The sequence below is a fragment of the Panicum virgatum genome, chromosome 8K, assembly GCF_016808335.1.
Source record: "Panicum virgatum strain AP13 chromosome 8K, P.virgatum_v5, whole genome shotgun sequence".
Taxonomy (NCBI): Eukaryota; Viridiplantae; Streptophyta; class Magnoliopsida; order Poales; family Poaceae; genus Panicum; species Panicum virgatum.
In genome coordinates this window covers 27,155,939-27,174,499 of record NC_053143.1, presented here as the reverse complement: position 1 = coordinate 27,174,499, position 18,561 = coordinate 27,155,939, and the positions used below count along the sequence as shown (strand labels likewise).

General features: G+C 41.3%; 1 protein-coding gene across 2 annotated transcripts; it reads left to right on the top strand.

Annotated features, from left to right (window-relative positions):
* The first annotated feature begins 8,757 nt into the window (after positions 1–8,757).
* Positions 8,758–18,310, top strand: LOC120644315 (zinc finger CCCH domain-containing protein 63-like). 2 transcript variants are annotated; one of them, XM_039920922.1, is made up of 7 exons: positions 8,758–9,058; positions 13,463–13,620; positions 14,374–14,436; positions 15,239–15,358; positions 15,482–15,778; positions 16,766–17,086; positions 17,588–18,257. In XM_039920922.1, the coding sequence occupies exons 1-7, from the start codon at positions 8,941–8,943 to the stop codon at positions 17,855–17,857; spliced, it is 1,347 nt and encodes a 448-aa protein (XP_039776856.1). In that variant the 5' UTR covers positions 8,758–8,940; the 3' UTR covers positions 17,858–18,257. The 2 variants fall into 2 exon arrangements, with proteins under 2 accessions (XP_039776856.1, XP_039776855.1); XM_039920921.1 differs by having other exon boundaries at positions 8,761–9,058; positions 16,760–17,086; positions 17,588–18,310.
* Positions 18,311–18,561: the final 251 nt, after the last annotated feature.

Here is an 18,561-nt window from a genome sequence, read left to right as displayed (position 1 = left end):
AGCTGGCAGGTTTTAAATAGTGGCGTCCTTTGTCTCTCTTCTCGGGTTGCAAGCCTTATCGTTCAGCTAGCATCCACATGTCGCGCCTTGCTTCCAATGTGTCTTTTGACTTACCATACACTCCCAGAAAACTTAGTAGGTTGACGCAAAGATTCTTCGACAGATGCATCACATCAATTGCGTTGCGAACCTGTAAGACTTGCCAATAAGGTAGGTTCCACAATATAGACTTCTTCTTCCACATTGGAACATGTCCCTGGTCATCCTTGGGAACAGGTTGGCTACCGGGACCCTTTCCAAATACTACCTTCACATCCTTGATCATCGAGAACACACGCTTTCCATTACGGAACAGAGGCTTAGGACGAGTTTCGGGCTCTCCTTTGAAATGCTTCCCTTCGGTTCTTAGGGGGTGATCGGTAGGAAGGAATCGGTGATGGCCCATGTATACACACTTCTTATAGTGTTTCAAATAAATGCTATCGGTTTCATCATAACAGTGGGTGCAGGCCATGTATCCCATGTTCGACTGTCCCGAAAGTTTTGCAAGTGCAGGCCAATCATTGATGCATACAAAAAGCAAAGCTCGGAGGTTGAAGGACTCCTGTTTATACTCATCCCACACACATACACCTTCTTCTTTCCAGAGTAGTAAGAGATCATCCATCAAGAGTTGCAGGAACACATCAATATCGTTGCCAGGTTCTTTTGGCCCTTCTATAAGCACCGGCATCATGATGAACTTATGCTTCAGGCACAACCAAGGAGGAAGGTTGAACATACATAGGGTCACAGGCCATGTACTATGAGCGCTGCCAAACTCACCATATGGATTCATTCCATCCGCACTTAGAGCAAATCTTATATTCCTTGGGTCATTGTCAAATTGAGGATACTCTCGATTCAGGTTTCTCCACTGGGACCCATCTGCTGGGTGTCTGATCATGTGATCATCCTTACGGTCTTCTTTGTGCCACCGCATCAACTTAGTGTTATCCTTGTTTTTGAAAAAAACACTTCAGACATGGTATTATAGGGAAGTACCACACCAACTTTGCGGGAACTCTCTTCTTTAATGGCTGCCCATCAACATCACCTGGATCATCTCGCCTGATCTTATACCGCAATGCGCTGCAAACAGGACAAGCTTCCAAGTTCTCGTATTCGCCGTGATATAGAATGCAGTCGTTAGGACATGCTTGAATCTTTTACACGTCCAATCCAAGAGGGCAAACCATTTTTTTAGCTTCGTATGTTGTTGACGGCAGTTCATTACCCTCAGGAAGCATGTTCTTTACAATCTTTAATAGCTCACCAAATTCCTTATCGGTGACACCATTAGTTGCCTTCCATTTCAGCATCTCCAGCGTGGTGCCCAACTTCTTCTGCTCCGGTTTGCAACTAGGGAACAACGGCCTTCTGTGATCCTCCAACATCTTCTCGAACTTTAATGTCTCCTTCACAGTCCCACTGTTTTTCTGTGCATCAAGCAATGCCTGACCTAGCTCGTCAGGTGGCTACTCTTGTACAACATTTGCTTCACCCTCGTCCATTGGTTCATCTTGAAAGCCACCTGCTTCATGAACCCATGCCCAATCAGGAAGATTGTTATCACCATCGTCATCTTCTTCATTATCTTCCATCATAACTCCAACTTCGCTGTGCTTGATCCAAATGCTATAGTTACTCATGAAACCATTCAAGGCCAGGTGATTCCATAGAGTATCTCTTTTCTGGAATTCCTTTTTATTTTCGCAAACACTGCATGGACAACACATTAAACTCTTTGGCGACCTATTTTCCATTGCCGCCTTGAGAAAAGAATCTAAACCCTGAATCCATGCCGAGGTGCTCCGGCTTCTGTACATCCATTGCCGGTCCATCTGTAATTAATTATCGTATAAAAATAAAAATCAATTCTACATATCTCAAATTGGCATAATTGTCGCTAAAAGAACATACACAAATAAATGTCTCAACATCCAACACAAATTATCCAAAGAAACTAGAATATAAAAACTATCGGTGAAACTTATTTCTTGTGGAACTTATATACAAATTTAAAAAAAAATCATACTCATTATCTTACTATGAAGTAATTCAAAAAAAATGTAAATGTGTCATAGGCCACCTATCTAGTAAATTTAAACTAAATAGCAAAATAAATTAGCACAATAACATATACACATGTCACCATGAAATAATTCAAAAAAATCATTCTAAATGTGTGATAGTCAAACTATATAGTAATCCTTCTCTAAAAAGCAACAAATCAATTCTACCTTGCTCAAATTAATATATAAATTAATAAATCATGCTCATTTTCCCTCATCCTTAAAATCCGTAAAATTTTGCATAATAACATATACACATATCCCCGTGAAATAATTCAAAAAAATTACTCTAAATGTGTCATAGTCAAACTATCTAGAAAACCTTCTCTAAAAAGTAACAAATCAATTCTATTTTGCTCAAATTAATGAACAAATCGGAAAATTATGCTCATTTTTCCTCAACCTTAAAATCACTATTTTCTTTATCTAGAAAGCATGAAACAAAGAATAAACACCGTGAAAGAAGAGTGGAATAAGCTACTAACCTTTGGTGCACTTGGATGGGTGAAATCCTCATAAATTTGGGGGAAAATGGGCGGCACCTCCCCTCTAACACGCCATGAGAGAGAGGAGGAGCTCGGCCAAATGAATTGGTCGGGCTGGGGAAGAAGGAGTGTTTGGTATATACGGTGCAAGTTAGTGCCGGCTGGTGGTTTTAGCCGGCACTAAGTGTTGACGTTTAGTGCCGGCTGGGCTCCCCGGCCGGCACTAACATGTCTTCTGACCGTTGTGGCTGCTGTGTTGACCGTTGGGGGATGGCACGTTAGTGCCGGCTGGGATGTCTAGCCGGCACTAACGTGCCCGCCGGGTACTGTTCAGGCACGTTAGTGCCGGCTGCTTATTGACCGGCACTAACGTGCTGGTACCAATGTGGCTTTCTCCAGTAGTGCAAGAATTGTTCCATAATCAAGGTAGGTTCGCGCATGTTATACTTGTGACCTAGCTCTAATGCATATGGTGCCAGTTGCATCAAACACATCTTGCATGGGCACATGGATCTTTCTAGTCCAACTTTAATTTACATAATATATACACGGAAGTATATACTTGCTCGGGTGGAAAATTATATGGGTTGTTAATGTTTGGGAGCCAGTATATGGAGTAGAGTTTTTAGTTGCATATATGGGCAGTTGCAGTTAGCATGAGCACATGCAAAAATACACTCACATCTTGGTCCTGTAGATACACGCGAATTAAACTTATCACCTCATGCAAACCTCATGGATTCATTGCACCTGTTATAGGTCCACTCGTCAATCTTACATACAAGCGAATTTCTGCTTGCCTGCTTTCCGTTTATTCTCTCTCATATAACACTATAAAATCAGTCAAAATTAGCCAACTTTTTTACCAGCCTAATAGAGGGAATCAAACACCCATCTTAATTAGATCATTGAACAATTGGTACCTCAATCTCTATGAAGGCTACCAAAAACACCCTAAACCCTGAACAAAAGAGAGTTTAAATTAGAAGATAATTAGAAGATTAAATCAAACACCCGATATAATTAGAATATTAAATTAGAAAAGTAATCTCCCATTTCGAGCTCCAAGTGACCATTTCACCTTCCCCCTTCTTGTATGTCTGTGTTAGTTGACAAAAATATCCGTGAATGGAAAATGGGACACTTCGCGAATGCCGCTATAATGCCTACTATATTGACACTATTCTAAGATCTCTATAAAAGATTGATGTGGTGCTCACTCTTCATACATCAAAATATCCCTAGTAGTGTTTTCAATTTGATACAAAATTGCATGTTTGCCATCTAAATTTGCAATAATAACTCTAAATTAATAAACCACCATTTAGCATGGTTTTTCTACTTCCATGTATTATGAGGGGCACCTATTGTCCCCAGGTATTTAATATTTGGCATATTGAATGATATGGATTTAAATATAATCTTTTTAGATATGCAGAGAAGTTGGTCCATTTTTACTCTTCCATTTACATGAATTGTACAAACCCCTCCATCCAAGAAGCTCTAAATAAATGCAATTGATTCATATCGTCATATATTTATATTCTTGAGACTATGACCAGATAAAATAGCATCATAGACAAAATGTACAATATAGAACTTCTATAAACTATAGTATGTAGAATCTTGTAAAATTTTGGTGCAATTCCTTACCATTGAAAATATGAAACATCATGATGGAAATTTTCTTTGATAGTATTTGAGAAGAATAACATATAACAATAGATTTAGAATGTTTAAATCATCTAGAACTTAAGCTTGTTTGTTATATTTCACAATGGACATAATCTATAAGCGGAACAATTTATTTTCCATGCTCTCCTTTCTCGTTCTTTCCAGGCGCTACAGTAAAGAGTGAGGCGATAAGGGCGGCGAATCGTTCTGGCGTCGATCTGGCCGGTTCCCCCTCTCCTCTGGTAGCCTTTCCGGCGCCGGAGGGTTAGGGGAACTGGAGCCTCCTTGTCGTCCGATGTATAGTTCTTTCTAGTAGCTTCTAGTAGGTTCTAGATAGGGTAGGTCTCCCACGCCGATTAGTCGGTGATGGGTAGTAGCTGTTCCCCTCCTCTTTTTCGGTGACCGCATCATTCTTGATGCTGGATCCGGCGAGGGGTAGTGGTGATTTTGTTTCTCTGGCAGACTCCGACGAGCATATCTTCGCTGATGTGCTTCTCGGTGGTAAGCTCGTGAGGATGGTGCTCGTTTGGAGGGCTGCGCTGCTGATGTCGTCTTCGTGGTCTGCTCCGGTGGCGGCATCTCCATGGCGGTTCCTCCTTGTGCGGCGGTGGATTTGGGGGTCGAGGCGTCGGTGATGAGTCCAGGCTTCGATTTGGAGCGATGGATTTCTCCAGCTTCTTCCCCAGATTCGTCGACGACAGAATAAGGTCAGTGTTTCCCGACGGCGCTTGGTTTGGGGGAGACGGCGTCGTCTTCGTGGAATAAGATACTCCAGACTTCTCTCTTCTTCGTCGGCGTGTGCTCCGGTGCCGGCGTCGGGTCTGTGAGGTCCTGTACAGGAGCTGAGGTGGCCTGCTGGTCATCTTGCTGTCGTTGCCTCTCGCGTGTGGAGCCACATAGGTATTGCGACGTGCCCGTCGTCTACGGAGTCTTCCGGTGATTTCAAGAAGGATGCGGTTCTGGTCTGAATGTAGATGTAGATTTATTTGTATGTGTGGTGTGGTGTGAGTGTGTATACACATGTACGAACAGATACTACAGCTGCATGAATCCAGATGAGAGGCTTAAAAAACAATTTATTTTCCATAAATCATATTTCAGACCTAACAATCCTACCTTGAATTTGCTTTAACTTAGTGGTAAGGTTTTACGTAAACCACATACCTTTGCGCCTGGATGCTCTCTACTTATCGTTGGTGTATATCAGAAAGAAAAGGTATCATAAGAATTGAAGCGTGACTATTCAAAACCACCATTGTGATGCATTGCAATGATGTATGAGATACCCTAAGTAGGTGTTACTAGCAACACATCCACCATCTTTTCTTAACATATATCTAACAGTCTTGATTTTCCTATCTAACAACCTTGGTTTTCCTTTTGAAACAAAACCAACCACACAACCTTTGGTTTTGCGCCCATGGTTTTATCATCGATGATGTTCAACACATTCTGTTTTGCATGCGACAGAGGCTTACAGCCTGGTGCTGGCATATCTCATCTTTCCACTGGAAATATTCGAGGCACCTAAGCGCAAAGGAAATTGCCGCCAAGGTTATTTACCGCGCGCGCTACTAGACGCGATTTCATCGCAGAAAGCAGCCGCGCAGCAGTGCGCAGGCCTAAATTTGCATGCGCATGTCATTGGCTGCTCTTTCGTTTCATTCGCTGGTAGCCAGAAGCTAGCAGTTAGTGTTGTCCTACGAGAAAACAAGTGTGGTATTGATTCTAGTGAGTCTTATACAAACAGGATTCAACTAAACAACATAGTTTAAAAGATAATTCAGGCATAAATATTGCTTTTTTCGGAACATTTTGGCATTTTATTCGGAACACTGTGAATTGTTCTTGAACAAATTTGAAATTCGTTTCACAAACAATTTTGAATGTTTGAAAAATTTTATTGGGAACTTTTTGGATATTTTCTACAGAACACTCTGAAATGTTCTCAAAACAATTATCTAATGTTAAGGAACATTTTCTGGAATGTTTTGCTAGCATTAAAAAGTGCAAAACTATTTTCAGAACATGTTGGCATTATTCAGAGCACTGTGATTTGTTCTATACAAAATTTGACTTTGTTTTATGGAACAATTTTTGAACGTTTGACAACTTTTTTTGAACTTTTGGGAGTTTTATACGGAACACTCTAAAATGTTTTCCAAACAATTCTTGAATGTTCAGGAACATTTTCTGAAATGTTCTGCTAACATTTCAAAAGTGCAAAAAAAAATCAGAACATTTTGGCATTTATTCAGACCACTATGATTTATTCTTGAACAAATTTTGAATTTGTTTTATAGAACAATTTTGAATGTTTGACAAACTTTTTTCGAAATATTTTGGCATTTTATTTGGAACACTGTGAATTGTTCTCGAACAAATTTGGAATTCGTTTTTGAAATAATTTGTAATGTTTGACGAATATTTTTTGGGAACTTTTTGGGTAAACATTTTTACGGAACAATCTAAAATATTTTCAAACAATTCTCAAATGTTCAGGAATAATTTTTGGAATGTTTTGCTAACATTTTAAAAGTCCCTAGAGTTGTTTGGATCCAAGGGCTAATTTAAAGACTAAAGCATACATCTCAATCATTGGCTCCACCTTCCATGCAGGGGGGTGAGGAGAAAAGTGACTTTTTGGCGAGACCCACGCAGAAATAGCCCCAATAAGCAACTCTTGGAGTGGCTAATTTTTTGAGGTGACATAATTCACTTTAGTCCCAAATAACCCTACATGTTTGAATCCTTTGGGACTAAAAGGGGTTAAAAGGGGAGAGGTTAATTTTTAGCCCCTGGATTCAAACAGACCCTAAGTTGTCGAACCGGTCCTATACCCGTGAATTTCCGCCTTTTCTATTTATCGCGCGAGAGAGCCGGAGCTCGCAGGTCGCAGAAGGCTGTTGGCGTGGGCAGTGTCTCTCGATTTGTGTGCACAATATATCCATTCAAATACAAATTGCTCTTTCTACTAACTAATTATTCAAATTAAATTTCGATTGCACAGTTGTATTTTTTACGATGAGATCTTCAAAACTAAACCACATTTGATTATGTTTAGATGATGCTTTAACTAAAACATTTTTAACGAAACAATTTCTATTACGAGGTATTTTTATTTTGTTTCGGAACATTTTATTTGGTTCCGGAACAAATTCCATCTCTAGAATGTTTTTATCTCCGATAGACTTATGCGGTGGTACAGACGGCTAATTGCACGTGCTATGAATAGACGCTCCCAAGCCAAGACGACAATTTCTATTTATCGCGTGCGCTACCCGTGTGCGATAGAACACCACAATCTAAACAATCTGAATTGTTTGATGACCATTTTTATGAACTTTTTAATTACACATTTTCATCTAAACAATCTGAAATGTTTGCTGACATTTTTTATAAACTTTTTTAGTTAAACATTTCTTCTGAACAAATTGAAATGTTTTCAAACAAATAGAAACACTTTAAATTGTTCTCAAACAAATCTGGATGTTTTTAAACATTCTAAATAATCCAAAATGTTTGATGGCCAATTTTTGGGAACATTTTATTTAAACATTTTGTTCTAAACAATCTTAATTGTTTCATGTTTGCTTACTTTTTTTTGGAATTTTTTAGTTAAACATTTCTTCTGAACAAATTGAAATGTTTTTCAAACAAATAGGAACACTTTGAATTGTTCTCAAAGAAATATGGAATGTTCTGAAACAATTTAAATAATCTGAATTTCTTTATCTCCGTTTTCCATTTTTTTAAGTGTAAACATATTAAAATTTACAAAGTAGAAAATAAGGCAGCAAATGGCAACAAATAACGAAAGGAATTAGTTTCATGGGCCTGCAGCTTCCTCGTCTTCTAGCTTATTGGGCCTCCCTCTTTGGTGTCCGCTCACATGCGCCAGCGCGCGCATTCCGCCATCCGCTCGCTAGCTTCTGCGATGAAACCGTCTAAAATCGCTTAATGCGATGTATGGACGCCCCCGGAAATTGCTTCCTCGCACATCATATCTTTCCGCTGGGAGTATTCAAGGCACATAAAAAGAAAAACAACCTTTCCAGCATATCTACATTGGAAGTATTCGTACATATGGCAGTATCCGAGGTGCGTCTCAGCAAGAAAAACCGACCCACAAAACACGCTGATCTTGACACAACCATGACAACTCACCGATCTCGACACGCCGATCTCGCCACAACGCTACAATGCTGGCACAGACTACACCGTTCAGCCTATCTCGATCGCCCATCTCTCGATCGGACCTCTTATTCCGTTATTCGCACATTTCTATTGTCGACGTGGCTTCAAGCGGGCCCAGTGGCAGCAGCCGTGTACACCTGCCAGGTGCGCGTAGGCGCGACCCCGGTTGATTGGGTGGGTGGTTCGGTAGTTGGCGCCAGCGGAGCGCGGCCGCGAGGCGAGGCGGTGAAAAGGAGGAGGGGAGGGACGGGGGGAGAGGAACAAAACGACTGGCTGCCCGAACGGGGACGCCTCGTTCCTCTCATTCCCCTTCCACCTCGCTCTCTCTCTCTCTCTCCTCGCACTGCCATCTCTCTCTCTCTTACGCGCGCGTGACACCTCCACGGGCGCGCCGCGCGCGAGAGCAGCCGCCACCGACTGATCACCGGCTGGCGCGGGGGCTGGGGCGATCTGATGCTGGCGCGGCGGTGATGGCTGCGCCGTCCGCCGGCGCAGGGGGCGGGGGCGGCGGCGCGGGGGAGGGCTCCTCCTCCTCGGCCGCCGCGGCTGCCGCAGCCGCGACGATCGGGGCCCACGGTGTCGATCAAGGTGAGTAACCCCTGTACCTCCTCCTCTTGCTCGGCCTCAGGTGCTTGCTTTCACTGAAGCGTGTGCGTGTTCGTGCGGGTGCGGCTCGAGCGCGGCTGGTTTCGGTTCGATTGGGCGGGGCTGTGGTGGTGGTCTCCGTTCGGAGGAAGCGGGGTTTCACGGTGGTGGTGTTAAAGGGGCTTGGATCGCTTGCGCGCGCGCGCAGAGCCGGGCAATGCCGAGGGCGCCGCGGTGTCGGTCGCGCGTGCCGCGTGGTGGTTTCCGTTAATTTTGGGCGCGCGGCGGTGGTGCCGCCGCGGCATCCGCGTCGGTGTGTGTCCGACTAGGCGATGATTCACTGAGTACCTGTGCGTTTTGGCGTTTAGCGGATTGAAGGAGCTGCAGCTGCTTCTGTGCGATTGAGGTTGAGGGGGACGCTGCGTCGGGTGTCAAAACCTGTGGCCTTTGAGCACAGTTGATGTGCCTGTGTCGGTAGGATTGCTTCGATTGACGTGCTTTGGCAATGCCGGTGCATTTGGTGGAGGTGCGGAGTGCTGCCAATTTTGCACTTTCCAACTTTGTGGTCTCTGCTGGGTTTATCATTGGTTGGTATCAAGTGAATAATGATTAGCGATGGTTTTTTAGTGAAGAGTGAGCATCCTCAGTCGGGAAAGTTCAGAACTTCTCCTGTAAGATAGGTAAGGTCTCTCGCTGAATACGTTCAATTGATTGCAGTTCCTATTTAGCTTCGGCAATGCTGCTGTGGTTGTGCTGTCTGTTGTACCGTATGGCTTGAGTAAGATTTGGAATTGGAGAGTAGGCCTGCAATTTTGTTTTGAGATGGTCTTCAAGTTTGATGGGAATTGTTTTGCTGAGGTTTCTGAAAAGGGCATGGGGTTGCTGCCGTTTCTTAGTGGAAATGTCAGACTTTGTTTGTTCTTGGAGCACAGTCACATGGAGTTTTGTTGCTTTGAGCCTTTAGGATATTTTTCTCATCCTTGCACCTTCCATGGAGATTGACATCTTTGAGGTTTATGCGCTCCTGTGTATCCTTTTAGTAGGTTGATCTCGTAGAGATAATTTTCATGTGTTTTTGTGTATCAAGGAATATAAAGTTTTCTGGTGGATAGGATAACTAAAGTTTTCTAGTGAATATGATAACCTGTTTTGTTAGGTTGCTTAGTTTAGAAAGAATGATGAAGAGAGGTGATGAACTGATTTATGGATATTCACATTTTAGAAGACACATGGAAATATAGGTGGCTTGTTTGTTAGTATTCTTGCTGCAATTTGTGCTTCAGCTGTCTCTGAAGATGGTTGTCATGATGTACTTGTGTTTTGAGGATCAAGAGTAGTTGATTAATGGCTGAACAACTTAATTTTCTCTACCTATCCTTGACAAAATTCTGAATTTCCTTTCTCTCGGATAATGCTGAGGTTTCCAACCTTTATCTTGCTTTCCTACTCATAGTTAGTTGCATTTCCTTTGCCTGCGTTCCATGAGTGCATGTTGTTTGCGCAACGGATATACTGAATATCTACAGCATGGTTGATATTCCTTTTATTCTTTTTGCTGATGGATTCACGACATTAGCCTTTTTTGAAGTACTGTACTGTACACAGTTTTGGTGGCACATGAAAGACTATATTAGTAGTTGTTTAATGTTTATTGATGTGGTGGCCCATGCATCTTTTTTCAGTATTATACTTTCCATTGTTATGCAACGTTAGACCAAATATTGGTAAGCTCAGTTTCACTGTTTGATGTGTCTTTTTATTGGTTGTCTAGAAAGTAGAAACTGGTGAAAAGCACTTTCACCCTTTGTATGCTTTTTGTTGCCTAATTTTGTTTTTTGATGATTATGGATACAGGGTCCCCTTTAAACAATTTGACCAAGTTTTCGATTAATATTATTCCTGAACTAATGCCTCATATGGCCGCGAAGTTGACACCATTGATTCCCTGCGGTGGCTCCTGTGTTTTTTTTTGGTGGGGCTCTCTTCAGTCACTGTAGCTGTTGCAGCTGACATCATCAGGCCCCATGAGGCTGATGAAGGTGTCTACCCCATCCCATCTTAGGTCTATGGATTTGTTTCAAAATGATTATTGAACTGTTATTGAGATTTAACTTGTTTCCAATTCTTGAGGCTGGTGCAATTTTCTGGAGCAGGCTTTGCATCAACTGGTTCTCCTGGGTTCATTTTTTTTAACTTGCGAGTGCAGTAAGTTATTGATTTTGGGTGCAGTAAATAAAAGAATGAGGCCTCAAGATGGAGCTTTGGCCATCATTTGTTTTGTGATGAATGTCTTCCAAAGATAGCTGTTTCTTTTGGTGTGATTGTTTCATTTTGGAGGACATTGTGGAGAGTTAGTTCACTGATTTGTTGCAGTTTATGTGTCAGTTGATATTGCAGATTTTTTATTAGGTAGCGGAGCTTCAAATTAAGAAGATTTGGTCAGATTTTTTTGAGCTTGTTGATGTCAAGTTTGGAGATTCTAATTTGTGAGTGCAATTGAAGTGGTTTATCTTTCGAGTGAAGATGTTAGAACTTAGACTAAATAGGGTTCACTCCTTTTTTTTTTCTCGAACGCGCAAGGGAGCTGCACATCAATATATTAATAAGAAAGAGGGGGGAAAAGAACCCCTAGTGCAAACCGTTACAGGGATAGAGGGTCTGTAACACACCCTTAAAACAACGAAAAGATTCTCTCTCTAAGGAGTAGTACATGACCAGGGAATACTTGACCAAACTAAGATGCAGGAGGGGCAAGGCGAGAAGGTGAGAAATTCCTCGAGCCCCTGCCAAAGCCCACTGCCGCCCTTCATCTTTGAAGGTCGAGATGATGGTAGTCGAGCTGGGAGTACCACCATCAAAAACACAATGGTTGCAGTGGATCCACAGCGACCAAGCGCCTAGAGTGATGATGGAGTTGAGCCCCTTTTTTACTTGACCAGCAACTGTCACTTGCATTGGCCCACCTTCTTCAAAACATAAGTCATTCAGCTGAGGGGCAATCCAAGCCGAAGAGATGCATCTTGGTGAACCAAAATTGGCGTGAGGAAACGCATGAGACCAGCAGATGGTCAATTGTTTCATCAGCCTGATCACATAGAGGGCAAGTTGCAGGGTGAGGGAGGCCTCTCCTTGCAAGTCTGTCTGCAGTCCAACATCGATTGTGAGCCCACTCTGGTCTTAGGCATTTCATGTTCTTGTTGACAAATACCCATGCTAATATATTTTGCAAGTTTTTGGGAATGTTGATTTCTTTGTTGTATAATACATCTCTTATGTGCAATTGAACTTCTGAATTTCATGATGATGCTCTATCATGAATCCCTAAATGGGCAGGAATGGCACGTTTTGGAGGGTTGAGAAACGGTTATTTGGTGATTTTTTTGATACACAAAGTTGAACTGATTGTGGTTTGATTTGCCATAATGGACAACCCAAGCAGAGGCCATGTTTTGCTTAACAAAATTGTGTGATATGGAGATGAGGTACAACCTCTTTGCTGCCTTAAGGCTGTGACAATAGTTTACTTGTGATTTAAGGATCTGGAGGATCATGATTAGGTTTGAAGATTGAATTTCAATTGTAGTTTTATATTATTTGTGAAGAATTATGGTTTACATTTTGTATTTCTGTCGGAACACTGGTTGTGGAAACATTTAGCTTGTTGTCACTTAAAGTTACTTTTTTAGTCTTCTTTCTGTCAGCCTCTGTTCATGCTTGCACTTAGAGATGTCAAGATATCTTCCAAGATCTTCAGTGGAGTTGATTTATTATGTGTTGTTCACTGCTGCTGCCAACAACTCTAGATGTCCATTTTTTCTCTTCTTAAGGCTGCTTGGATTCAGTTTTCTTTAAGGAGCGGGCACATAAAACAATAACCCAAAAGTTATATGGCTAAGGCAAGGTATCCTGAAAACGGGGATTTTCTTCATATTGCACTGACTTGACACCACGTTTTTTGGTGACTTTTCTGAGGCACTATTCACGAATTTAGTTTGAGTTGTGGACTTTTCCTTCTCTTTTAGGGGACGGGAAATAGAAGCCAACAAATAGGGCTTATTTTTGTAGAAAGAACAAAATTTGTACCCTTTGCTCAGTTTTGTTTGCTCTCTAATTTTATGGTACTAGTGGTACTAATTTTCTATGAATGTTTCATTTCTAAATAGCTCGATTTAGGTGTGGTGTGTGTTCTGCGTGTGCAAGTGTTTGTGTGTGTATGAGGGAGGGAGGGTTTGTGTGTGTGTGTGTGTGTGTGTGTGTGTGTGTGTGTGTGGTACATCTTGTTTTCTTCTTAATGGAATGACACTCAGCTGCCTCTTCTCCTTTTGTGTTAATAATCCAAACATCATAAAGCTTTTTCAGTTTGCTGCATTTTTTAAATGAACAATTGCGAATATTCCTATGTTTCAGTTGCAGAAGCGATGTGGCAGATGAACTTAGGAGAAGCTGTGGAACTGGGGCCTTACCCAGAGCGTGTTGGTGAGCCAGATTGTAGTTATTACATGAGGACTGGCATGTGTAGGTTTGGGATGACCTGTAAATTTAACCATCCAGCAGATAGGAAGCTGGTAACGCCCATTCCTCTACTCTTCTTTCAGATATTATATGATCTCTTTTGCATACAAAGTATTCATATTTGTTTTTGTGCCTGTCTTGTTTGACCTAGTTTCATACAATTCTCACTTTCAAGGCATTTAAAGTGGGTTCTCAATTCCAATCATCCATACTGTATAAGGTCGCACTCATGGAGTTTTTGATTATTGTAGTAATTCCTTTTCCAAGACTAGGCTTTGCTGCGGTGTATTCCCTCCATTGTGTTCATATGCGAGAGCTACATGTTCGTCAAAACATTAAAATAACAGATCATGATTTAACTTGTAGGTTATTAATTTATAGTTTTTTTTCTAAAACATGCATGAGAGCTGTGTATCATTGTATTAATAGAAGAAGTGTCACAAACACCCACCCACCCACCCACCCACTCACACACACACACACACACACACACACACACACCCCTCCATTAGAAACAGGGGGAAGCTAGGGAAGGAGAAGAGGGGAGAACAAGAAAATAAGAGAGGAGGGGGCGGGGAAGAGGAGGGAAGAAGACATCAGCCCCCCTACATCTCTTGGCCAGATCCGCCACTGCACACACGTGCGCTTGCACACACACACACGTACGATAGATTGCAAGTTTAGATTCAAGCCCTTGTAAATTTATGGCTCTTTATTTTGTCTGGACCATATGCCTCTCTGTCCTACTTTTCATAAATTTTGTACCCATATGTGAATAATAATATTGGTGGTGGTCTGATTATTAGGCTGTTGCTGCTGCAAGAATGAAGGGAGAATATCCTCAAAGAAATGGCCAGCCTGAATGTCAAGTGAGATTCCTTGCTTCTAGTTTTCCCCTTATGTTTGTAGACAATGCAAAATATGATTGTGGATTCATATCCTCCCATGCTCTTGATTCATAGAAGGGATGTCCCACTTCCATTGTCATGAATTATTGGTTGAGATGTTTTGTCTAGGTTAGTTCCAGATCACTATTTGTGTTTTAAAGGCGCTTGGCTGAAATTGTCTTATTGTTGTGCTTCAAGCATAGTGTAGGTGCATGATGACAGTTATTTGGTGGAGTTTCTTGGTCCAATTAGAAACATAACACTAAGAACACATATGGTCCTTAATTATGTATTCTTACTTTCATCAAGAAGAATTGAGCTCGTTGTCTGCTGGCATCGATTCATCTCATGCTGTTTCTTGGGGTTGCATAAACTTTTGATTGTTGTGCTTTTCAATATGATCATATCTTATTGGTCCATGCAGACAAACAGTTATAGCCTCTGAATTAGTTCCACATAACGTTCCATTGAGTCTTGATTGAAATACTGAACCTCACACTAAGCCATAAATGGTTCTTCAGCGAGTTTGCATTTTTTTTGCATTGTAATCCAACTGTAAGTTAATTTTGGGTGACAGAATTTATTTGTGCATGGCTATGCAATATGTACTGTTTTGCTTGTCTGAATGATCTGAATCATTATAATCTAGTCGCTCATACATTTCCTCTTCTTTTCTGTGGGAGCATACCATTTTTTGGAAAGTGTGTGATACATTATTGTTCTTTAGTGACTTATACATTTTCTTTTTGTTGTTTTCACAATTCACATCACCATTCTTTTTCAGTACTATCTGAAGACCAGCACATGCAAATTTGGAGCAACTTGCAAGTTTCACCACCCCCGAGAAAAGGCTGCAATGGCAACTCGAGTGCAGTTGAATGAATTGGGCTACCCATTCCGCCCGGTTTGTGCCTAATTCTTTGATTCACAATAATTAATGATATTGATGGCTAGTTAGTAAGGCGTCACATTGTTCTGCAACTTGTTTGCAAGATTGATTTCATTTACTTTAACTTTGTTACTGCAGAGTGAAAAGGAATGTGCCTATTATTTAAGAACAGGGCAGTGCAAGTTTGGAAGCACATGTAAATTTCACCATCCACAACCATCTACCATGATGGTTGCTGTACGTGGCTCTGGTTATTCACCTGGACAGTCTGCAACTTCTCCTGGCCAGCATGCGTACCAAGGGGCTGTAACAAGCTGGCCCTTGTCGAGATCTACTTCTTTCATTGCAAGTCCAAGGTGGCCAGGTCATTCAAGCTATGCGCAAGTGCTTGTTCCTCCAGGCCTTGTTCAGGTCCCAGGGTGGAATCCTTACACTGTATGTTCCATGACCTTCTTTTTACTTTTCACATGGTCTAACAACTGCATTGATCACCTGATTAAATTGTGGTCCAGCCATTTGTTTGTTGAGAATCTTGTCAGAGTGGTTGCTATCTTTGTTCATTTGATAATTTCAAATGCAAAAAAGTTTTCATGTTACCTATACTGAACCATTTCAACTAGATATAAGATCTGACTGGTGCCAGTTCAATCGATGACCTGATTGACCTGAAACCTCAGCTAGGTTAATGGCCAGGCAGGATCTGATAAACCTGCTACCTCAATTACCTGTTAAATACCCGGCTACTGTTTTTGTCGTTGTTTTTAGTCTTTATAATGTAGCAGAAATGTAGGGTAACTAGGTTAATTTGATTCACTTTCTTAATCTTGCACTTGCACACAACTTTTAGCCACATGCATTTTGACAGTAGGCAGTAAAATTTTCTCAAGTAAAGGTTACAATGATGTACTGAACCAAATTTAATATTGGGCCCTTGCCTGGAGGGTTGCTAATTTTGAAACTGTAAATAATTAATTATTTACTCAAGTGATGTTGAGGTTTGGATCCCAGGGCTGACTACTTTAGAGTGCACCCGTGCTTTGTTTTACTGCTATGCTGCTTCATCTCTAGGCCCTAGAGCACAAATCACATCTTAGGCTAGAAAAAATTCCATGTTGAAAAACTAGTCTATAGTGACTCCTATGTTCCTGGTGTAAACCTTAGTCTGTAATGCCTTTTCATGACTATTTTGCTATAATACATAGTATCTTGATAAGGATTACTTTTGCCTTTTTTATGTGAAATTTTGTTTGCTTTCTTGATTCCTTCATCACGCTCATGCTGATCTCCATGCTTAGGAGTGCAAGCTTAGAGGTAGTACTTGGACTATCGATTACCTATAAGTCTTGAAAGTACTTGTTGCTTTTGAATCGTTCTGCAGTTTCCATGTACTTTATGAGTCATTTGTTTTTCATTTAGGCACAGATTGGTTCATCATCCTCAGAGGACCAACAACAGACACCTGGAGCTGCCCAATACTATACTGGCTCACGCCAGAGTGGAACACCTTGCATCGGAGATCAAGGAATGTTTTCATCATACCAAGCTGGTTCAGTTCCTGTTGGACTTTATGCAGTACAGAGGGAAAATGTGTTTCCAGAGAGACCTGACCAACCTGAATGTCAGTTCTATATGAAAACTGGAGAATGTAAATTTGGTGTTGTATGCAAGTTCCATCATCCCAGGGAGCGAATAATTCCTGCTCCCAATTGTGCACTGAGTTCATTGGGCCTTCCCCTGCGTCCGGTAAGATTTTTGTAAACTTACATGTTTTAAAGTGTACTCTCTAAGATGTGTATGCAATTTTTTGGTTAGATTTTAGCTGGCCATATTGGTACCATTCGATCTCTGTTAAAATTACCTGTAGGCATGCTAATTACCTCTTTATGCTCCTTTAGCTCTTTCATTCATTACACAAAACTACTACTGAGCCGAATATGATCCATTTTGTGTTCAGTTGTTCACCCATCATTTATTGTCTGGTAACTACATGCTTTCAAGAACCCTGAGCAGCAGTATATTGGATTTTGTACTATACCCTGTCCATTGATTGTGACATATACTGTCACTTTGTCCTTCTTCATTTTCTTTATTTTTCGATTTATTCTTATTAGCTATGAAGATCACCACAAATTAGGAACATTTGAATAGTATCGTGGTTGATATTACTGATAGTGTAATGCACACACACTATACAAGATGATACATGTGCGGCTTACACATCTCTTTTTGTTTTGCTGCTTACAGGGAGAACCCATTTGCAGTTTCTATTCTCGCTATGGCATGTGCAAGTTCGGTCCAAATTGCAAATTCGATCATCCAATAGGAACAGTCATGTATGGCCATGTTTCATCACCAACTAGTGAGGTCCCAACTTCTCGACGAATGCTGGCATATGTACCATCTCATCCAGAAGTATTGCCTGACAATGGCTCGGGAAGGTCACGGAGGATTACCCATTCAGATTCCCAGCAAATACCCTCAGGTGAAAGGAGCACTGAGAGAGAGGCGTCCTAAGCCATCCTCGGTTCCATGTTCATGCTGCCTCCCATTCTTGACTGGAGTAATTATCTGCAACAACATTTGAGGAGCTGTACAGGTCTTTTGCGCTTTTACCTCACCTTCGAGCTTTACATACCGGAGCTTGCTTCAACATGTATTGCATTCAGGCTGGAAAAAGTTCCTAGCCTGTTCGGGATGCCCATTTGCCCAATGGAAACAGGAACAAACCTTACCTTATTTAAAACATATGTATGGAACCAACTCACCTTTGGACATTCGAACCGACTCGAGTGATGTGTGCCGTGATCGTGTTGTTGTAGCTATAGAGGTGCATTGAAATGGACGCTTTTGCGAAACTTGACTGGGGATGCGCAAGCATAACCTCTTTGGTTTATTATCTCGCTTTTCTTAAGCATTTCCGTAAGAGCAACCTCACATATGAAAGTGTGGATGTTGAAGATGCGGAAATGTAATGAGTTCCCATCATATGCTTTGATTGATTCTGCATATTAGACTCAACTAGCAATAGAGGTGCAAGTGGATAACCCTTAAGTGCACCTCCAACCCTTTTTAGTTGAAAATATTGTATTAGTTTTACAAAAACGAAATATCATTTTGGAAAACTAAAATAGTATTTTGAACTAAAGAGGATTAGAAATATTATTTTGGGAAACTAGTATAATATTTTGAACTAAAGAGGGTTGGAGGGTTGGAGATGT